This window comes from Epargyreus clarus, unplaced genomic scaffold (assembly GCF_041222505.1).
Source record: "Epargyreus clarus isolate Ecla_fem2 unplaced genomic scaffold, WU_Ecla_fem_2.2 ptg000012l, whole genome shotgun sequence".
NCBI lineage: Eukaryota > Metazoa > Arthropoda > Insecta > Lepidoptera > Hesperiidae > Epargyreus > Epargyreus clarus.
In genome coordinates this window covers 9,100,464-9,117,833 of record NW_027332220.1, presented here as the reverse complement: position 1 = coordinate 9,117,833, position 17,370 = coordinate 9,100,464, and the positions used below count along the sequence as shown (strand labels likewise).

Below are 17,370 nucleotides of genomic sequence, written 5' to 3'. Positions count from 1 at the left end.
CACTGGTTCAAAACCTTTCAGATCGGAATCAGTAAAAAAACGGAAAGTGGTAGATCCGATGGAAAGGTGTAAATGCCGGTTGACCTACATATGACCCGACCATCTGTGATCGGTTCAGACAGAAGCCCTCTTTTATATTATACTAAAGTTGTTTGCAAATATAAATAAACGGCAGTGACCACATACCATTAGATCTACTGCGTAATTGTATCCTTCTTCAAATTTCAGCTTATAAAAAATACATTTTAAGTAATATTCTTAAATACATATCTCTATCAACAAGCGAGTACGCCTAGCCTACGATTACATAGTTGTTACACGACGTATCCTTCCTATGGTTTCCAATAATCATACTCGTGGCCCAGTTTCCCTGAAGAGGAAGGCGCATGCCTTAAGACTGTCTGTAAGAAATGTAATACTTAGGTAACGATTATATGTTCACACTTTATATTATCTACATTGTAAGTAGGTACCTATATATTTCTTTAAAAAACAGTAATTGCTGGCTGCCTCACCCGCGTTTATATATTGTTACAAAACAACTCCCTAACTGTAGATATCTTTGACAGAATGGATTACGGATAAGATTAAAGTAATTATTAATAATGTCCTGTAGTAAAATATATCTTATGATTTCAGGATGAATTTCTAAATAAGTTTTGCAATAAGAGAATAGTAGAAATTTTAATCACTTAACGAAAATGCGTACGTAGTAGTAGCTTATGGACATCTGTAATCAACCACAGATAAGATCAGAGTCCTACATGAGGTTGGCTACAGATGCATTACTACCCCTGATGACTAAGTTAGAACGTCTCAGACAAATACATGTCCCATACCATATAATACAATCAAGAATACAGCAACACTTAACATTGCTGTTATACTTTAATATTCCCAATATTCGGATAGAAAATATATCCTTAAAGCCTTTTATTTTTCTTACACGCGATTATTAGGTTGACCGGACGCTGAAAAGGATGTGTAAATACAAGTCTTGTTGAAATGGCATCCGGTTCTCGTCTTATTTTAATTGGATGGGTTCCCACTATTTACTTCTACGACCCTTGTTTGTTTACAAAATCGAATCAAAAAGTTCTACTGTTGGATCTTTTTCGTTATTATTGAGTATGTTTCTAAGTATGCAGGCATCTATAGAACATCTATTAGAAAATAGTTGACCCGGCAAACGTTGTGTTGGCATATAAATAAAAAAGTTAAGGGTGAACAACCCTTATCACTTAGGGGTATGAAAAATAGATAGTAGCCGATTCTCAGACCTACTGAATATGCATATAAAATTAAGTGAAAATCGGTAAAGTCGTTTCGGAGGAGTAAGGTAACTAACATTGTGACACGAGAATTTTATATATAAGATATAGTTTCGAAAGATGGTAGAATCAGTATCAGTAAGGATGGTAGAAGGGGTACCACATCTACATCTTTTTCTAGTGTGAAGCTCTCGTAGTTACGTTTCAGTGGAAGGGTGTGGGTGCTGGCTGACCTACATTAGAGGCGACCATCTGTGATCGTCTTCATATAAAACCCTTCTTTTTTCGTTATTTATTTCGGGGTTCGGGTGCTAATTATACATGTCAACCCCATTGTACCTTATACAATCTAGTTCTACATACTTTTTTAAATTATCTTATATTATTCATTTATATCTTTGAGACATGAATTGACGAACGCATAAACGGTTTTTCATTCTAAAAATATAGTAGGTACTATCTAGTACATTAGTAACTCATTCATCCATCTATCCATCCATCCATTCACCAACCATTGAGAATTTAAAGGGGGTACTGGTAATCACTTTGCTTGGCGTGTTAATTACTGCTGAAGATAAAACTTAGGAGAAAATCGCTGCTTACCTATTTCCTACGATTAATTGTTTAGTCATCTACGACATCCACGGGCCGAAAACATGCTATTACATGCCAGATCGCTACAAGATATATCCCAATTTTACAAAAAATCTCTAAGTACCTAATTAATACATGTGTGATCGTATCAGGATTAGTATCCGAATCCAATTCGTTTAGTGATTGGTCTAGGATTCTATAGACTTTAAGAGACTGTAGACTTTGGACTGATTGCCTATTTTCCACCCTTCTAGAAATCAGTAACACCGGAAACCTCTTACACGTCCTACATGATACTGATAATTTGTATTTATATTGAAGTCAGCCAATGACAAAATTTTCAATTTCATCTGACATTTAAAGGTATCCGCTTAAAATCTTATTATATATAAACTAATCTAGTAGTAGTTAAGATTGGAAACTTTCCAGAATTTATAGAGGGATTGGCTTACCTTGCTTGAGCTGTCTTGCCTAGATTTAGAAGTACAAGGGTAAAAAGCTTAGGAAGGTTTTTGCCACTCAAACCTTTCGGACCAGGTCAAAGAGGGTCGAGCACAGCTGATTAACGACAAATGTCCTTAGTGTATCATAGCATTCGAAAATTCATCTTTAATTTTAGTTTTAAAAGAAAATATAAGAATATACTCGCTTAACTTTGTCGTACTATTGTAGTTTAGTTGCACTGAAGTGCACAGGTATTATCATAATAGTCAAATAAAACTCAAAAAAACTTACCTCAAAATGTTTACCCTCCAAAGTAGCGTGGCACTCAATAAATATCACGTAACTTCACAAGTTTCAATCCAAACTATTTTTTTTATCGCTCAAAAACGAAACCAACTTCCGAAAACGCGAGAAACTTTACAAACGAACCGTCTAGACACAAAACTATTAAAACGTAAGATTAGTAGAAAACGATGTTTATTAATTTTCCGTTGTGCTGATTCGAATCTCGGGTTGGCGGGAGATGGCGCGAGGTCGGAGCGTTCCCACCGCTCATGTCGAACATTTTATCGCACTGAATGCTGCCGAGATCCGACGTAGGGACGTGCGCACGTCGACTTCACTGCACGTCGCTATTTCCCGATAATGGCATTTGGGAGCTGATAACATTATACTTACGTTGCAGCGTCATTTAATCTGTTTAACTTACACGTTGAATTTTTATATCGTTACGGATAAGGCTGCGACTACAAAACTGTCTATGACTTTTAAATAAAATGGCGATCAGCTTTTATGTTGTATGAATTTATTTAATTTTTTCGCAAGTGGTGTGGTAAATTTTTACTATTCTAAAATATGTTTCATTATATACTGGCACAAACATGGGAATGTTTTATGATTAAAAGTAAGCCTAAGAAATAATTGATAGGCAAACACTTCATAGTTTTATAAAAACTTTCTCTAATTATATTAAATTGGACAACGTGAAATCCTTTCCATCCTTTAAGTCAAACTTCCGGTTAAGCTTCTTCTTTCTAATATGCGCGTCGTATGTTTAACCCCTTCCTATCCCCGGGAAGGAACTAATAGCAACCTTAATATACAATAAGACTTATAAAAAAAAAAAAATTAGTCTACATTTTGTGAAATACCAAATGAAAGATCTAGTTGTGAGGGCTTAATGTTTTAACATAATAAAATTTATGATATTGTTGTTAATTATTATCCAAAAAAAATATCGACACTAGTACATTCCTAGCTCTCGATTCCGAACCGCTGTCATGCACGCGGCAGAACGTTGGCTCGGTCCACGCATGCGCCCCTCGTGTTTTTCAGGACACAAACTTGAATCATCTTTACATCTTAACGTCGAGGCAAGCCTATAAATCTCGACCATAGCAGGGGAGACTTATTTGTTAGACGCCGCAGATTATGGCAAACACGACAAATAAAGACGGGCGTGTAACGTTTAAGTTTCACATTTTGTCGCAAGTAGGCCTCCGATCTCTAACAAGAGGTACGTAAATAAGTGTTGATTTAAAGTTCTGCGTCTGAAAAGTTTTGCAGACGCGTTGTTTTTGCGGATAAATGTAAACGTACAAGATGTAGATTTGTCTATTATTTTAGTAGATTATGTTTTACGAAAATACTTAGTAGGTAGTAACTAGTAACTATCGTATATACGCCGTACCTCCGGTCAACTATCTCTTTTTAAAAAGCTTTGATTTTGAAAAGATTGTATTGTATATGCTGGTTTCGTAAAAGATTAATAAGTGTTTTTATCATTTCTTATATTATAACACAAATTTATCAGAATTGAATAAAAACCGCCAAGCGTGAGCCGCATCGCGTATCCCCATTCCAAATTTTCGTAAATAGATAGGTAGGTATAAATTAAACGTTGCAGTATTCGCTATGCCCGATGTTTAGTATTTAAAATACCTCAATTGACTACCAAATTATTGGTGTCAGCCGAATTCGTTCACAGATTTGTCGCTACCCCTCACACCAAAGAACAAATAAACTTCTCGAACTTTTCGAAACAAGTTCTGTCGATTTGCGTAGTAGGTAGATCTACTTTGTCTCTGTTGTTCCGGGACTAGAATAGGACTACGGTATCCCCTGCCTGTCGTAGGAGGCGACTAAAAGGGGGCTTCCGGGGTTGCAGGCGGCAAGAGTGGGAGCTCGAACCGTCCAGCAAGCGACCCCGGGAAGGACGGCGGTATGTGTGGTCGCATACCGTCGTAAACACTACATGGTGTGGGAAAACTGCTCCCCCAGGGTAGAGCCCGTTGGGCATCGCGCTTGGAGGGCTCCGGTTGTGTTCCGTCGGAGATCCCGGAGTTCTCCAACAAGCGTTGAGAACGGCCACCGTGGGGGTTTTAGTGCGGTAAAAATCCCACATAACCCGGCGTCGCTCCCACGTCGTCGGGTACCTTTTGAAGGTAAGTAAATAATAGGTATAGCAAAATGTCATATAAATCAACATTAATATAATGTATATAGTACTTGAAGAAAATCCATCCCGTTTAGCTACTCGAGTTTGTTTCTTTGAATACGTAAAGAATATTTATTAGTTACCACTGGTACGGAAAAAATATTTCGTAAGTGTTTTTTATCTGAAGCAACCTTTCAATTAAGTTCAATAGTTCATGTAACACACATGATTCATTTGATTTATTATTCAAATACTAAATGAAAACCTTTAATTATTCATTAATGGTTCAGTAAAGGTTTTCACATCCGGCGATGTCAGCTTACCTTCCGATTTACATTATGCACTCTTATTTGCTACTATTTTACAAAAAGATTTCAAAGATTTATTCATCATCATATACCTATATACATACAAGCAAACTTAATATCGTAAACAGCTGCTATACCTGGTAAGGCTATGTAAATAATGTAACTGTTAAAACCACGGCATAATGTGTTTGTTACTTATAAATATTGTCACTTAGTTATAAAAAAGTCAATGACCACGATGATATTTCCACGAAACATTACGAAATCGGGCGAAGCAATTAAAGCCAGTGGAACAGAATAATCTCAGGAGTATCTCGTAATAAATAAGGGCTATTCAATAGTGTACGCCCGAAAGCCCTCTGGTTACGCAACTCGAGATAACGGGCAGAATGGAAAAGCTATGAATGATGATGACTCAACATGATATTGTGATTATGTTCATCTAATTGCTATATTATTTGTTTATTATATAATACTATTTGGGGTTAATATCGTACATGCTAATAACTATTGAAAGCCCCCATGAGGTCCGAGGTTCGAACAACCTACTGTGCATAAAAGTAAAGCTTATAGGTAATACAGTTTCTCTTTGTTTTACTTTTGCAAACTTGTGAACCGTTTTTGATAAAACTTTAACAGATTGATATTAAGCTTTGCAGCGACTGTCATAAGGGTGATAGCAACCCCAAAGTATACCTATTTTACGTAAATATATATGTTTACCAACTTCATGTTTTTTTTAAGTGTAAGTAGTTTGTAAGTGGCTACTGCTGACCATGGACATCTGTAATCAACCCCAGTTAGGATTAGATATTCCTACCTGAGGTCGGCCACAGATGCGCCGCTACCCCTGAGGACTAAGCTGGAACGCCTCGGAAAAGTCTGTCTCCCTTACCACACCCTTCAAACCGGAACACAGCAGCGCCTGACACTACTGTTATTAGGTAGAAATAGGTGTGGCGGTGGCGCCGCCGGAGTCGAACCACAAAGGGTTCTGCCACCTGATGGTAAATGGCTACTGCCGCCCATGGACATCTGTAATCAACCCCAGATAGGATTAGATATTCCTAACTGAGGTCGGCCACAGATGCGCCGCTACCCCTGAGGACTAAGCTGGAACGCCTCGAAAAAGTCCGTCTCCCTTACCACACCCTTCAAACCGGAACACAACAGCGCCTAACACTGCTGTTATTAGGAAGAAATAGGTGTGGCGGTGGTGCCGCCGGAGTCGAACCACAAAGGGTTCTACCACCTTCAAATTATTTACTAAGTTATGTCGTAAAATGTAAAGTAGGTACAACTACCCACAAACAGTTTTAACCCGTCTAAAACTGCGTTATACTTAGACAAGATGTGTTCCTGTCTCACAATAGTATCTCTGGATCCAACCGCCCCTTGTTTCACACTGTTATCTACTTTTTATTATGTAGAAGTGGAAAAGCGCCAAAAAATAGCTATAATTTCCTATATGACAACCCTCATTTTTGTACAACTATTATAACTACTATTGACAACCCTTTTTAAGTTTTTATTTGTTTTTAGTACTTGTTGTAATAACGGCCACCGTTATACAATACTAGCTGACCCAGCAAACGTTGTACCGCCTCAAAATCTATTTATCAAATATATTTCATATAAAATATAGCCTATGTTACTCGTGGATAATGTTGCTTTCGAATGGTGAAAGAATTTTTAAAATCGGTCTAGTAGTTTTGAGCCTATTCATTACAATCAAACAAACAAAGTTTTCCTCTTTATAATATTAGTATAGATGTAATTTCAAGCGTCTGTCTTACAATTCAGGAGATAAGAGCCCTTTGCGCCCTTTACTAATAGGGTTCCGTTTGTACTCTATGGGGCGTACCCATAGGGTAAAAACTAAAAAAAGAGAGGTTGTAAAAAATAAAATCAGTTTATTTATTAAGCTTTTATTGGCATTTTTATCCTGCACGATATTACAAATACCTATCGTAAATTTAAAGATATTTTTCACTCATATGTAACCTATGAATTGTCTTTCAGCTGAATAAATGCTAAACTTAAATTACTATTGACATAATAATTTGACTTCATTCTCGAGTCGATATAAAATAGAGGAGACTTAACAATGTCCTAACCTATTTATGTTATGCCATGAACTCGTGATACTCAATATGTTCTCTTTCTAATTAAAAAATCTTATGAATAGAGTTCCCTCACTCCAAAAATGTAGAAACGATCTAGGAAATGTAGGTGCGTTAGTATTTATTGCATTAAAATACAGCACTGTTTCCTTTTGTGCATATTTTAACAAATTGCCAAAATGTAATAATAAAGTATCAAAGGTATTATGTTCTTAGACAACTAGAGGTAGAAAAATAAAAATTGACAACTCCGTTTATTATTCCTTCGTAGGATCTCCTAATCTATATTTATTCTTTCACAAAAATGCCATATATGTAATCCATGCCGGATTATATCAAATTTTGAGTAATTTCTGTATTTTCTTACTTACCTGCTATTGTTCATGGTCCTAATACTACCTAACTACTGTTTTAAAATCCTAAACATTAATATTTAATTCAGATCATATAAAATAGTCACTACGATTAGGAATTAGTAATAGTTGTATTCCAAAATGCAAAGTAATAATTTGGAAACTATTTATGTTGATAACGTAATATTGAATCCTTAATAAAATAATTATTTTTATTGCGGCAAATGTTCATATAATTAATTAATATGATCAGTAGGTGAACTCATTGATGCCAAATAACATTAATTGGTAATTATTACAAATTATTAATTTGTTACAAATAATATAACTAATCTTAAGTTAAACTACTGATTATTAATTAATAATGTCATCGGTATTATTAACTTTACTGTAATATAATTTTAGAAATTAAAAGAAATTCTTCACATAATTACTTCTTCACGAGAATTATTCTGTAATCGGCAAATTGCGGCAATTACTAAATATACGGAATCTTGCGGCAAATTGCGACAAATTGTTATTATAGGTATTGATCACATGAATTCTAAGCTTAGTAATAACGTTGCCGGTTGACAACCGCAGGGATGGGTGTGCGTGGGTGATTAAATCTTTTTCCTCCGCTTTTCGGGCGTGTTCTGGAAGAGAGCCTCGTCCGCGCGGATCAGCCGGTTGACGGCGCGGCTCAACGACACATCTGTCACCAAAAAATACTACAGTCAATTTCAGTCACGACATTTACACGTTTGATTTATGGCAAAACTTGGTAAAATGAGAAATTTCACCGTCACCGGCAAAATGGGAGATTCTGCCGTCATCGGCAAAATGGGAGATTTCGCCGTCACCGGCAAAATGGGAAATTTTGCCGTCAGCGGCAAGATTATGAAAAGTCTATTTTTTTATTTGCCTATTGTAATAGGTCAATAAAAAAATATTGTAATAGTCATATTAATTTTCGCGTCAATTTTACATATTTAGTTACAAGTATTGCCATATATTAAACGATAATAATGACTGTAAGCAGAATGTGTCAATTTAATCACCCATTTCTATTAAGTTACTAAAATGTTAATATTTATTTAATGGTAGCAAATAAAAGAAAATTTTTGGAAATATCTTTAATGTGATAAAAATTTAACAGTCCACTTACTTTGTTACAAATCATTAATATAAATATTGTATTAAAAATTAACTTACTCGGTGACGTCAACTTCAATAATAACTGATGTGAGTTAATTTTTAATACAAGTTCTACAACATACCCTTAGCTTTATTTGCATTAAATATCAATTGTACTTCAAAAGGCAGCCTTGACACATCAGTATCATTTTAACAACAGTCTCACACGGTTTGATTTTACATACATATAAATGTAATAACATGCAATTTTAACCATTTAGACAGTATTACTATAAAATTATAATCAGTACAGGATTCGACTAAGAAATTCGACGAAAAGTACCTCACCACGCCATTTGGCCGTTACATGTGCCGATATTTTCAATTCCATAAAGCCTTTAAGAGGGTATAATGGCTTATTCAAAGGTTTAACGTACTCTCCCATTACACGGAGGCCGTGTGCACGTGTAGGCGCCATATTTATGTACAGACAGTCAACGTGTCGTGTCAGACATAATCGTTTTTCTAGATAAATGCACCATATAGCTGCCGTACAAAGAGGTAGAAAAGTAGAAATAGTAATGAGTTACGCGCAAAATCAACGTTATTAAAGTCAGAAAATTGCGGTATTTATAAATTCAGACATAGATTAATACTAACTAATTAATGTATTAACAATAAAAATAGAAATAATTATTAATATTATTAATTATAGCATACTATCGGGACTCCGGAAGACTAACTTGTAACGCGCATTCGTAAACCCATATAATTTAAAATAGCGTGGCGATGGTACTTGTATCGTGGAAAGAACCAAAATATATTCTACTACACAATACTAATTATTTAAATAATAAAACTATTAATCTATCAATTGATACTTGGAAGAACCTGTAAAATTCAACTAAATATTCGAAAAGTAGTCTTAATAGATTAATGTAATGTCCATGCAAATAAAGCACACTTCACCTTTATAAACAAACTTACGCATTACAATTTTTATTTAATAATAAATAGCTGATATGAGATCAGCTTTGTACTGAACCACTCATGTATAAAATTCATACGAGCAGTGGCGGACTAAGATCGTCGGGGGCCCCGGGATTGAAAGTGAAATGGGGCCTCCATTCTAATGGGGCCCCCAGTCTAAAAAGTTGATTCGATTTTACAAGTTACAAATGTCTCATAGACGTATACTTCGCCGACAAATGCATATTTCAGTGATGTTAATGAGTCCGGGACATATTTTCACAGATTGCTTGTTCTGACGACCTTTTTTTTAGCTAATTAGCAACTGTATTTGGGCGAACCGCCCTTCCCGCCCCCCTATAGTCCGCTAGTGCATATGAGCCTGTATTATACAACAGATGTTCATAATAAATAACCGAAGTCGTTCAAAATATTACCACAGTGATATTTGGTCCGATAATTCAGAATAATTTACTTATGTCATTTACTATTTGAGTCTTTGAAATTTCATATAAACATTGTGACTTAAAGATTGAAACAACTAGTAATATAGGGTTCGTTAGGACAATACATAGATGCGTTGCCACGTCTAAAGCCCGCTCTACAATTTCGCGAGAATGTCGCGAGAACGCGAGAAAAACCCGATTCGTATCGGCTCCACATTCTTGTTTCTCGAGCTTTTCTAGCGTTCTCATGAGATTCTCGTGAGAATGTTGAGCGGGCTTAAAGATCAAGAAGTGGCCTCATATGTAAGTCAATTTGCATCCACACCCCCACTCCATCTACACGCAGAACTACGTGACGCTAGAAGTAGGTGTGGCGGTGGTATAGTAAAACTGCTAGTCCGTTTGAATATAGAAATGAATCGCGTCGCCATAGCAAATTGTATGACTACATCTGCACGCAACAACTTCAGAGCGGAGTAGCACTTTGGTGAGGACTATACCTTCAACGCCGAACCACAAACGTACTTTTAAAGACTCACTTTTTTCATTTTCTGAGTTCAAAAAAACAACTGATTTCGTGAACCCACTCTACTATACTAAACTCAAAATAGCATCCATATTTTACATCGATTCATAAAAATTCAAATAAATTATAAGCATTTTATTAACATGACTTCTTAAAAATTGTATAATATTCGCTACAACAAATTAAAAATATAAGATTTTGCTATAAAAATGTTGTATATTGAAGTACCAAAAGTTACTTTTTAAGTACTCTTTAAGTAATTCTTAATAATGATATAAGAAATCGTTTTTAATTCTTAATAATTAATAAACTAGAATACAATAATAATACCTTCCTAAAAACCGTTTAATTTAAATAATATAATTGAGCTAGCCATTACCTAGTCCACACTTTAAATAACACCATAAAATTAATTGTAACAATATAAATAATTTATTTATAATTAAATATTTTATTAAAGTTACACTTCTTTAGGCGTGTTTGGAATCAGAAAATAAAATTTGCGTCGATCGCAGTTGCGAGTGCGGAAGTAACACATATTTTTTACACATATATTTTTTAATTAAATCTGGTGATAATACAGACAGTCTGCTTGATGGAAAGTACAGTCACCTATACAAGTTTGTGACACCAGAGGAGTCGCCAATGCATCGCAGACAGTGTATAAAAACTATTTCTTGAGGAATCCCAGGACTTTTATTTATTACTGTCTTCTTTGACATAGCGCTATATTTCTATTGGTTTATTTATTAGTTTTATTGCACGAAAAATTTAATTAATTACGCCAAAGAAGTCTAACTTCTTACGTGCATACATAAGTGTACACACTTTTAGCCAGTCATCTGTTAAATCAATTCCAAATTAAATAGGTGCCTTACACGAAGTTTGTCTCAAATCCCTTTTTTCCTCAGAATATTTTATTGGAAACACTCATATCTATGTCATACCACACCCGTTAAACCAGAATACGGCAGCATCTAAAATGTTGTAATAAGGCCTTTTTCTATCTGGCTCATGTAGCAAGTTGCTTATAGAAATGTCCCACTTTTATCGATGTTTTCAATAACATACAGTTACTTATTAAATAAAAGAACACATGTTTTCATTCCTAATAAAATTCTTTATCCACCATGACATATTCATGTTTATTTTTTTATGATTAGGATTATTTGTATGTGTATACTAATTAGTGTGTAAAAAGGATCAGTTCTTATTTAGATGAATAAATAAAAATAAATAATGAATTTACAGAAATGACAAAATACTGAAATAATTTAAGATATATCTATGTTAGCATGTTTCAATATATTTATAGAATAACTTATGAAAGAATACCAATTCAAAATAAATAAGTTATATTAATTAAGCCTCCAAATTATGAACATATTGTACTTTTAAATAATACTTAGATTATGCAAAGAAGTGATTCTTTAGTATAAAAATGAGAATACTGATAGTATTTCGGAGGATTTTAATTATCTCTTTATTTTGATAAATTGAGTTTGAGTGGGTTTCGTGTCGTGTATTGAGCGCCTGGTGTCACACGTGTGTCGGGTGTTGGACATCGGGCGTCGTGTCATGTATCGGGTGTCTGGTGACACAAGCGATGAGTGTCGGACACGTGGCGTCGTGTCGTGTATCAGACTATACGAGCGTCTCACACGTGTGTCGGGTGTGTCGTGTCATGTATCGGGTGTCTGGTGACACAAGCGATGAGTGTCGGACACCTGGCATCGTGTCGTGTATCAGACCATACGAGTGTCGAGAGTCGGTCACCGCATGCTGTGTCATGCATCGGATGTTTGATGTGACATAAATGTCGAGTGTTGGATACCGGATGTCGTATTGTTTATCGGGTGTCTGGTGTGATACGAGTGTCGAGAGTCGAACACCGCAACTCGTATCGTGTATCGTGTGTTTGATGTGACATAAATGTCGATTGTTGGATACCGGATGTCACATTTTTATCGGGTGTCTGGTGTGGTGTGATACGAGTGTCGAGAGTCGAACACCGCACGTCGTATCATGTATCGGGCGTTTGATGTGACACAAGTGTCGGGTGTCGGACACCGGGTGTCACTCATGTATCGGGCGTCTGGTGTGATATGAGTATGTGGTGTCGCACTTTAGATGCAGTGTCGTGTATCAGGTGTCTGATGTGACACACGTGCCGATTGTCGCTCATATATCGAACATTTGATGTCAGGTGTCGACGACCGGGTGTCGCTCTTGTATCGGGTGTTTGGCGTCACTCGAGTGTCTGGGGTGCCACGAGTGTCAGGTGTCGGACACCGTGTGTCGTGTCGCATATCAGGTGTCTGGTGTGACACAAGTGCCGGGTATCGCTCGTGTATCGAGTGTCTAGTGTAACGAGTGTCAGGTGTCGGACACCGAGTGTCGTGTAGTGTCGTGTGTACTACCAACCGGGCGTGGTGTTGGCCAGGCGGCGCATGCGGCGCGTGTTGCGGTCCTGGTCGCGGATCTTCTTCTCCATCTCCGCGTTAGTGAGCGTCTCCAGGTACGGCGCCCATTGCTCGGCATCGGACGGCTGGCGGTACGGCGTCTGTGATCAAGTCAATTATTTATTGATTTAGATACACCATCGACTTATCACTAGACATTCCTTAATATTAATATTACAAATTGTTTGGTTCAGTCATAGTTCTGTCATGGTGTAATTTACGCAGAACAATACCGACATGTGCAGTTAAGTGGTACAAAGACACGAAATCGAAGAAAAAGTGCGGAAAAATATTGCTTTATTCGTAAATGCTCTAAAAACTAAATTCTTTTAAATATTTGTTTAAACACGAAAATAGATGACAGTGACAATTGCAAATTGTCAAAACTGGTTACATTTTCTTGTTAGGAGTGAGTAATCTTTACTAATCTATGGGGGTACAGGCAAAACAATCTCTAATTACCTCGACAACAGGCAAGGGCGCCTCACTGAACGCATACGTGCGCTGATGCCAGCCGAGCTGCCCGCGGACGCTGTACGCGATGCCGGTCACGAACTCCCCACCCAACCCCAGTTCTGAGCACAGCTTCATTGCGAACTGTTCCGGATTGTTCTCCTTCTCCGACATGTCCCATTCCACCTAGAAAACACGTTTTATTTTATAAACAAGAAAAATAAATAATAATATTTATCCTATAGAACAAATTTACAAAGTTAGAACCTAGCAGAACTTTTTGTATATCACAAAAATTTCAGTACATTAATCAAATCTATAGTTAATCTCTATTGTTGTATAGTCCGCGCCAAACTGCTTGTCCGCTTTGAAGTTGTTGCGAGCATACAATTTACTATAGCGACGCGATCGATCTATTTCTATATTCAGAGCGGACTAGAAGTTTTACACGGACTAAAAAGTTAATGAGGAACCATGGTTTTAGGAAAACTGAAATAATAATAAAATACATTCGAACATGTCTTAGGTTAAGACTATCTTACCATTTAGATAAATATTTGCCCCAATGAAGTACTACTTTTCGAATTCCTTAAATAATATAAAAAAATAAATTCAAATTATTAAATTTAAAAAAAATCCTCATAACCAAACACTAGATGGAAAACAGTACATTTTTACCTATAACTTCGTGAAATTTTGTAATTTGTAAACTTTATCGTACTAAAGTTTACTTATATTGCAATTCCAGATTACTAAAGTCTCCTATTCACCTTGGAACATTCATCTAAAATAATATATCCAATTTCAACCCTCACTTGATCGACAAGAGATGTGTTCCCGACATGTATATTAAGCTTGATGATAACACGTTGATCGGACTGCTCCTCCAAGATCGCTGGTGGTTCACTCGGGAAGGCCTCAATTTGCTGACGGATGGACGTCGCTATTGCTGGTATGAAAGTGCTGGTGTTCAACTCTAGATCGTCACAGAGCACCTCTGCAAACTGCTCAGGTGTTATTATTGATTCTGAAATATTAATAAAAAGATACAATTTGAATTCTCTATTGTACTATGTCACTATAAAATACGAATGGAAAATATTTATTTGAATTTCATTATGGATCTATATGGCTTATTTGATGAAGACCAGAAGATAGAAGTGAGAAAAAGGATATGCAAATATGTACAATTTGATTAATATTTAGTTAATTTTTCTTGTGAAAATCAGTTGATTTTTAGGAAAAATAGATATTGAATATCAGGTTAAACATACACGTATCAAGTAAAATAATAGGGTTTTAAAACCATTTGGGCTAGCTAGACAGTAAGACATACATATATAAATAATCACATATGATTGATAACTATACCCTCTGTAGTCGAATAAAAAGCTACCTTGACTTACCATTCTTATTCCACGTGAATGTATCTCTCAGCTTTTGCCCCTCAATCTCCATGTCGAGACGTATTGGTACCAGGATCTGCTTCTGTGATGCGTTCTCCAACATCGCCGTCATGTCGGTGTCATCAAAGCATAGGGGGAATGTCCGCACCTGCAATACATAACATAATAAATGTAAAATATGTCAAACCACAACACAGCAACACTGAACACTGCTGTTATTATGCAGAAAAACGTGAGGCCATGGTGCTTTCAAATTATTTCACACACTAGTTTTCACTTACTCAATAAATATTTAGTTATAAATGATTTTCAGACTAGAAAGTATCATAACCTTCTGTGTATACATATTTCATTATTAAACTTTCAAGTTTCTTTATACAGCTATAGTAAGTAGTTTTTTGCTTGTTAATTACAAATGTATGCCTACTGGAAATTGTCACGTTTTGATCTTTACTAGATTGGATAGATTGATTATTGATAACAACTGTTAGCCCCTAAAATTTTGTATTAAATACTTTGCGTAACATACCTTTTTATTATGCACCCTGCTCCTGCTAATAGGGGTAGCTTGTGGTACTGCATCCAAATGGGAGGAGTTTGGCATAACCGGCAACCATGATGGATTATGTGGCTTCTTACTCTTACTCTCCCGGGGAGTGGCCAGCTCTTGGCTCACCGACACAGCTTTGTATCTAAAATTAATTACTTTTTATTAAATTAAGTTAAAAACAATAAAAAATAGGGTTTAAAAATGTGAACATCATGCCTCATGGCATAATTAATAGTGTGTAATCAAAATTAGCTTGAAAATATATTTCTATTGTGTTTCTGATGTGATGTTTAAACCCCATAGCGGGGCGTAAGTCTCTATAACTTTACTTAACTTCATAAGCCACCTGGCTTAAGTGTGCTTCATGATGCACCATACAACCACAATGATCATTATGAACATATAAATCCAATAAGGACTATTTTAATTAAATAGTTTCGGAATTATTTGTGACTCTAGCACCTGCACATCTGCTTTCTGCCTTATAATGAGGTGTTAAGCACTGCTGTGTTCTGGTCTGAATAATATGATAATGGAAACATTTTTATATGAGAAATTCCAACATAGTCCTCGGGGCTAGTGATGCACCTGTGCCCGACCTCAGTTAGCATTTTAATCCTATTCAGAATTGCGAAACGTCCATGACCAACAGTTGTCCTTTACAATTTAGGTGGTGTGTCATTTACTATTACTATAATATATTACAATTTACCTAATTATATAGATATTACAATAACAAAACATACTTATCATCATTCCCTTCAATAATATCTTCAACTTCTGAAGCTTTTAGCAGAGAAACAGAACTTGACAGCACGTGGGAACCTAGGCCATTGTCAACGAGGCGTTTCCTTTCATCATTTGTGAGGGTCCTCCTGGCCATGCCAGGGTACTTCTTGTATAGAGACCCACGGAATAACCGCAGGTAGTTGCCAACCTGGAATTTATTTTTTAAATATTAAACAATTTCAAAATAGATAATTATGCGAGTCGACACTATTTTTACAACTGCATGGAAGAGTGATCTGACAGATGGTGCATAAGTACCAGGACGATCCCCTGCCACATACCTACATGATGAATTTTGATATATATGTGTTCTGGGTCTGAATTTTTGTATTAGTCTATGTGTCCATTGCACCCGCAGCACAAGGAATTCTATTGTGGGGCTGTGAGTGTAGAAAGCGTTGTTTTGTATTTATAACACATTATTTTCAGTTTTTGTAATGCCAATTTGTTTGAAAAGAAGATTACAGTTCATTTTGAAAAGAAAGAAACGCGTAAACTGACATATATAACATATACCAAACTAATAACACAAATGGATCTGATGCTGTTTGTTTAGTTTGCAGGTTAGAATATAGTTATGTGATTATTACGATCATTTTGTAGATAGTAACATTTCATACAGAAAGTAGATATGATGCTAGTTTAAAATGCTACTCACCTCTGAACCCACACAGTAGAACTCGCCACCTTCTTCAATCTGAAAACTTATCGGCTTATCGCCGTATGTTCGGAGAGCCATTTTGTTTGATTTCTATTCACAACGCTAAAAACAAACTGCAATACAAGATTCACAACTTTCCTAATAAAATATAATCAATTTACACAATAAACAAATGAATACGGTTAACAAGCTCTTGATACATTTCCTTTAAGGCAACAAAAACGTCAACTATGTTTGACATAGATAAAGCAGAATAAAAATGCCATTAGGGATGGATCATAGTTCGGTTAATCGAATAATCGATTTTTATGAAAATGTTAATCAATATAAAGCAATCAAGTGAATCGATTAGTTTCTTGTTTTTTTTCCTTATTTATGTGGACCAAATTTCTGGGATGCAAGGAAGACACATTATAATGAAATCGATTTTTAAGAAAGATAATTTTATTTTACTAGTCCATT

The 17,370-nt window shown here is 35.9% G+C and overlaps 1 protein-coding gene across 2 annotated transcripts; it reads right to left on the bottom strand.

Annotated features, from left to right (window-relative positions):
- Positions 1–6,966: 6,966 nt before the first annotated feature.
- Snr1 (SWI/SNF related, matrix associated, actin dependent regulator of chromatin, subfamily b, member 1) lies at positions 6,967–17,151 on the bottom strand. 2 transcript variants are annotated; one of them, XM_073078481.1, is made up of 8 exons: positions 16,906–17,151; positions 16,205–16,395; positions 15,438–15,600; positions 14,909–15,056; positions 14,318–14,529; positions 13,512–13,688; positions 13,012–13,150; positions 6,967–8,224 (listed from the first exon to the last, which is right to left on the bottom strand). In XM_073078481.1, the coding sequence occupies exons 1-8, from the start codon at positions 16,984–16,986 to the stop codon at positions 8,133–8,135; spliced, it is 1,203 nt and encodes a 400-aa protein (XP_072934582.1). In that variant the 5' UTR covers positions 16,987–17,151; the 3' UTR covers positions 6,967–8,132. The 2 variants fall into 2 exon arrangements, with proteins under 2 accessions (XP_072934582.1, XP_072934583.1); XM_073078482.1 differs by lacking the exon at positions 6,967–8,224 and having other exon boundaries at positions 12,801–13,150; positions 16,906–17,150.
- Positions 17,152–17,370: the final 219 nt, after the last annotated feature.

Bases quoted from the DNA above. Each gene is read 5' to 3' on its own strand.
- Snr1 (XM_073078481.1), bottom strand. From the start codon at position 16,986: ATGGCTCTCCGAACATACGGCGATAAGCCGATAAGTTTTCAGATTGAA. The intron at 16,396-16,905 runs GTGAGTAGCATT...AATAAATTCCAG, and splicing joins TCTACTGTGTGGGTTCAGAG to GTTGGCAACTACCTGCGGTT. The intron at 13,151-13,511 runs GTAATTAGAGAT...ACTTGATCACAG, and splicing joins CGCCCTTGCCTGTTGTCGAG to ACGCCGTACCGCCAGCCGTC.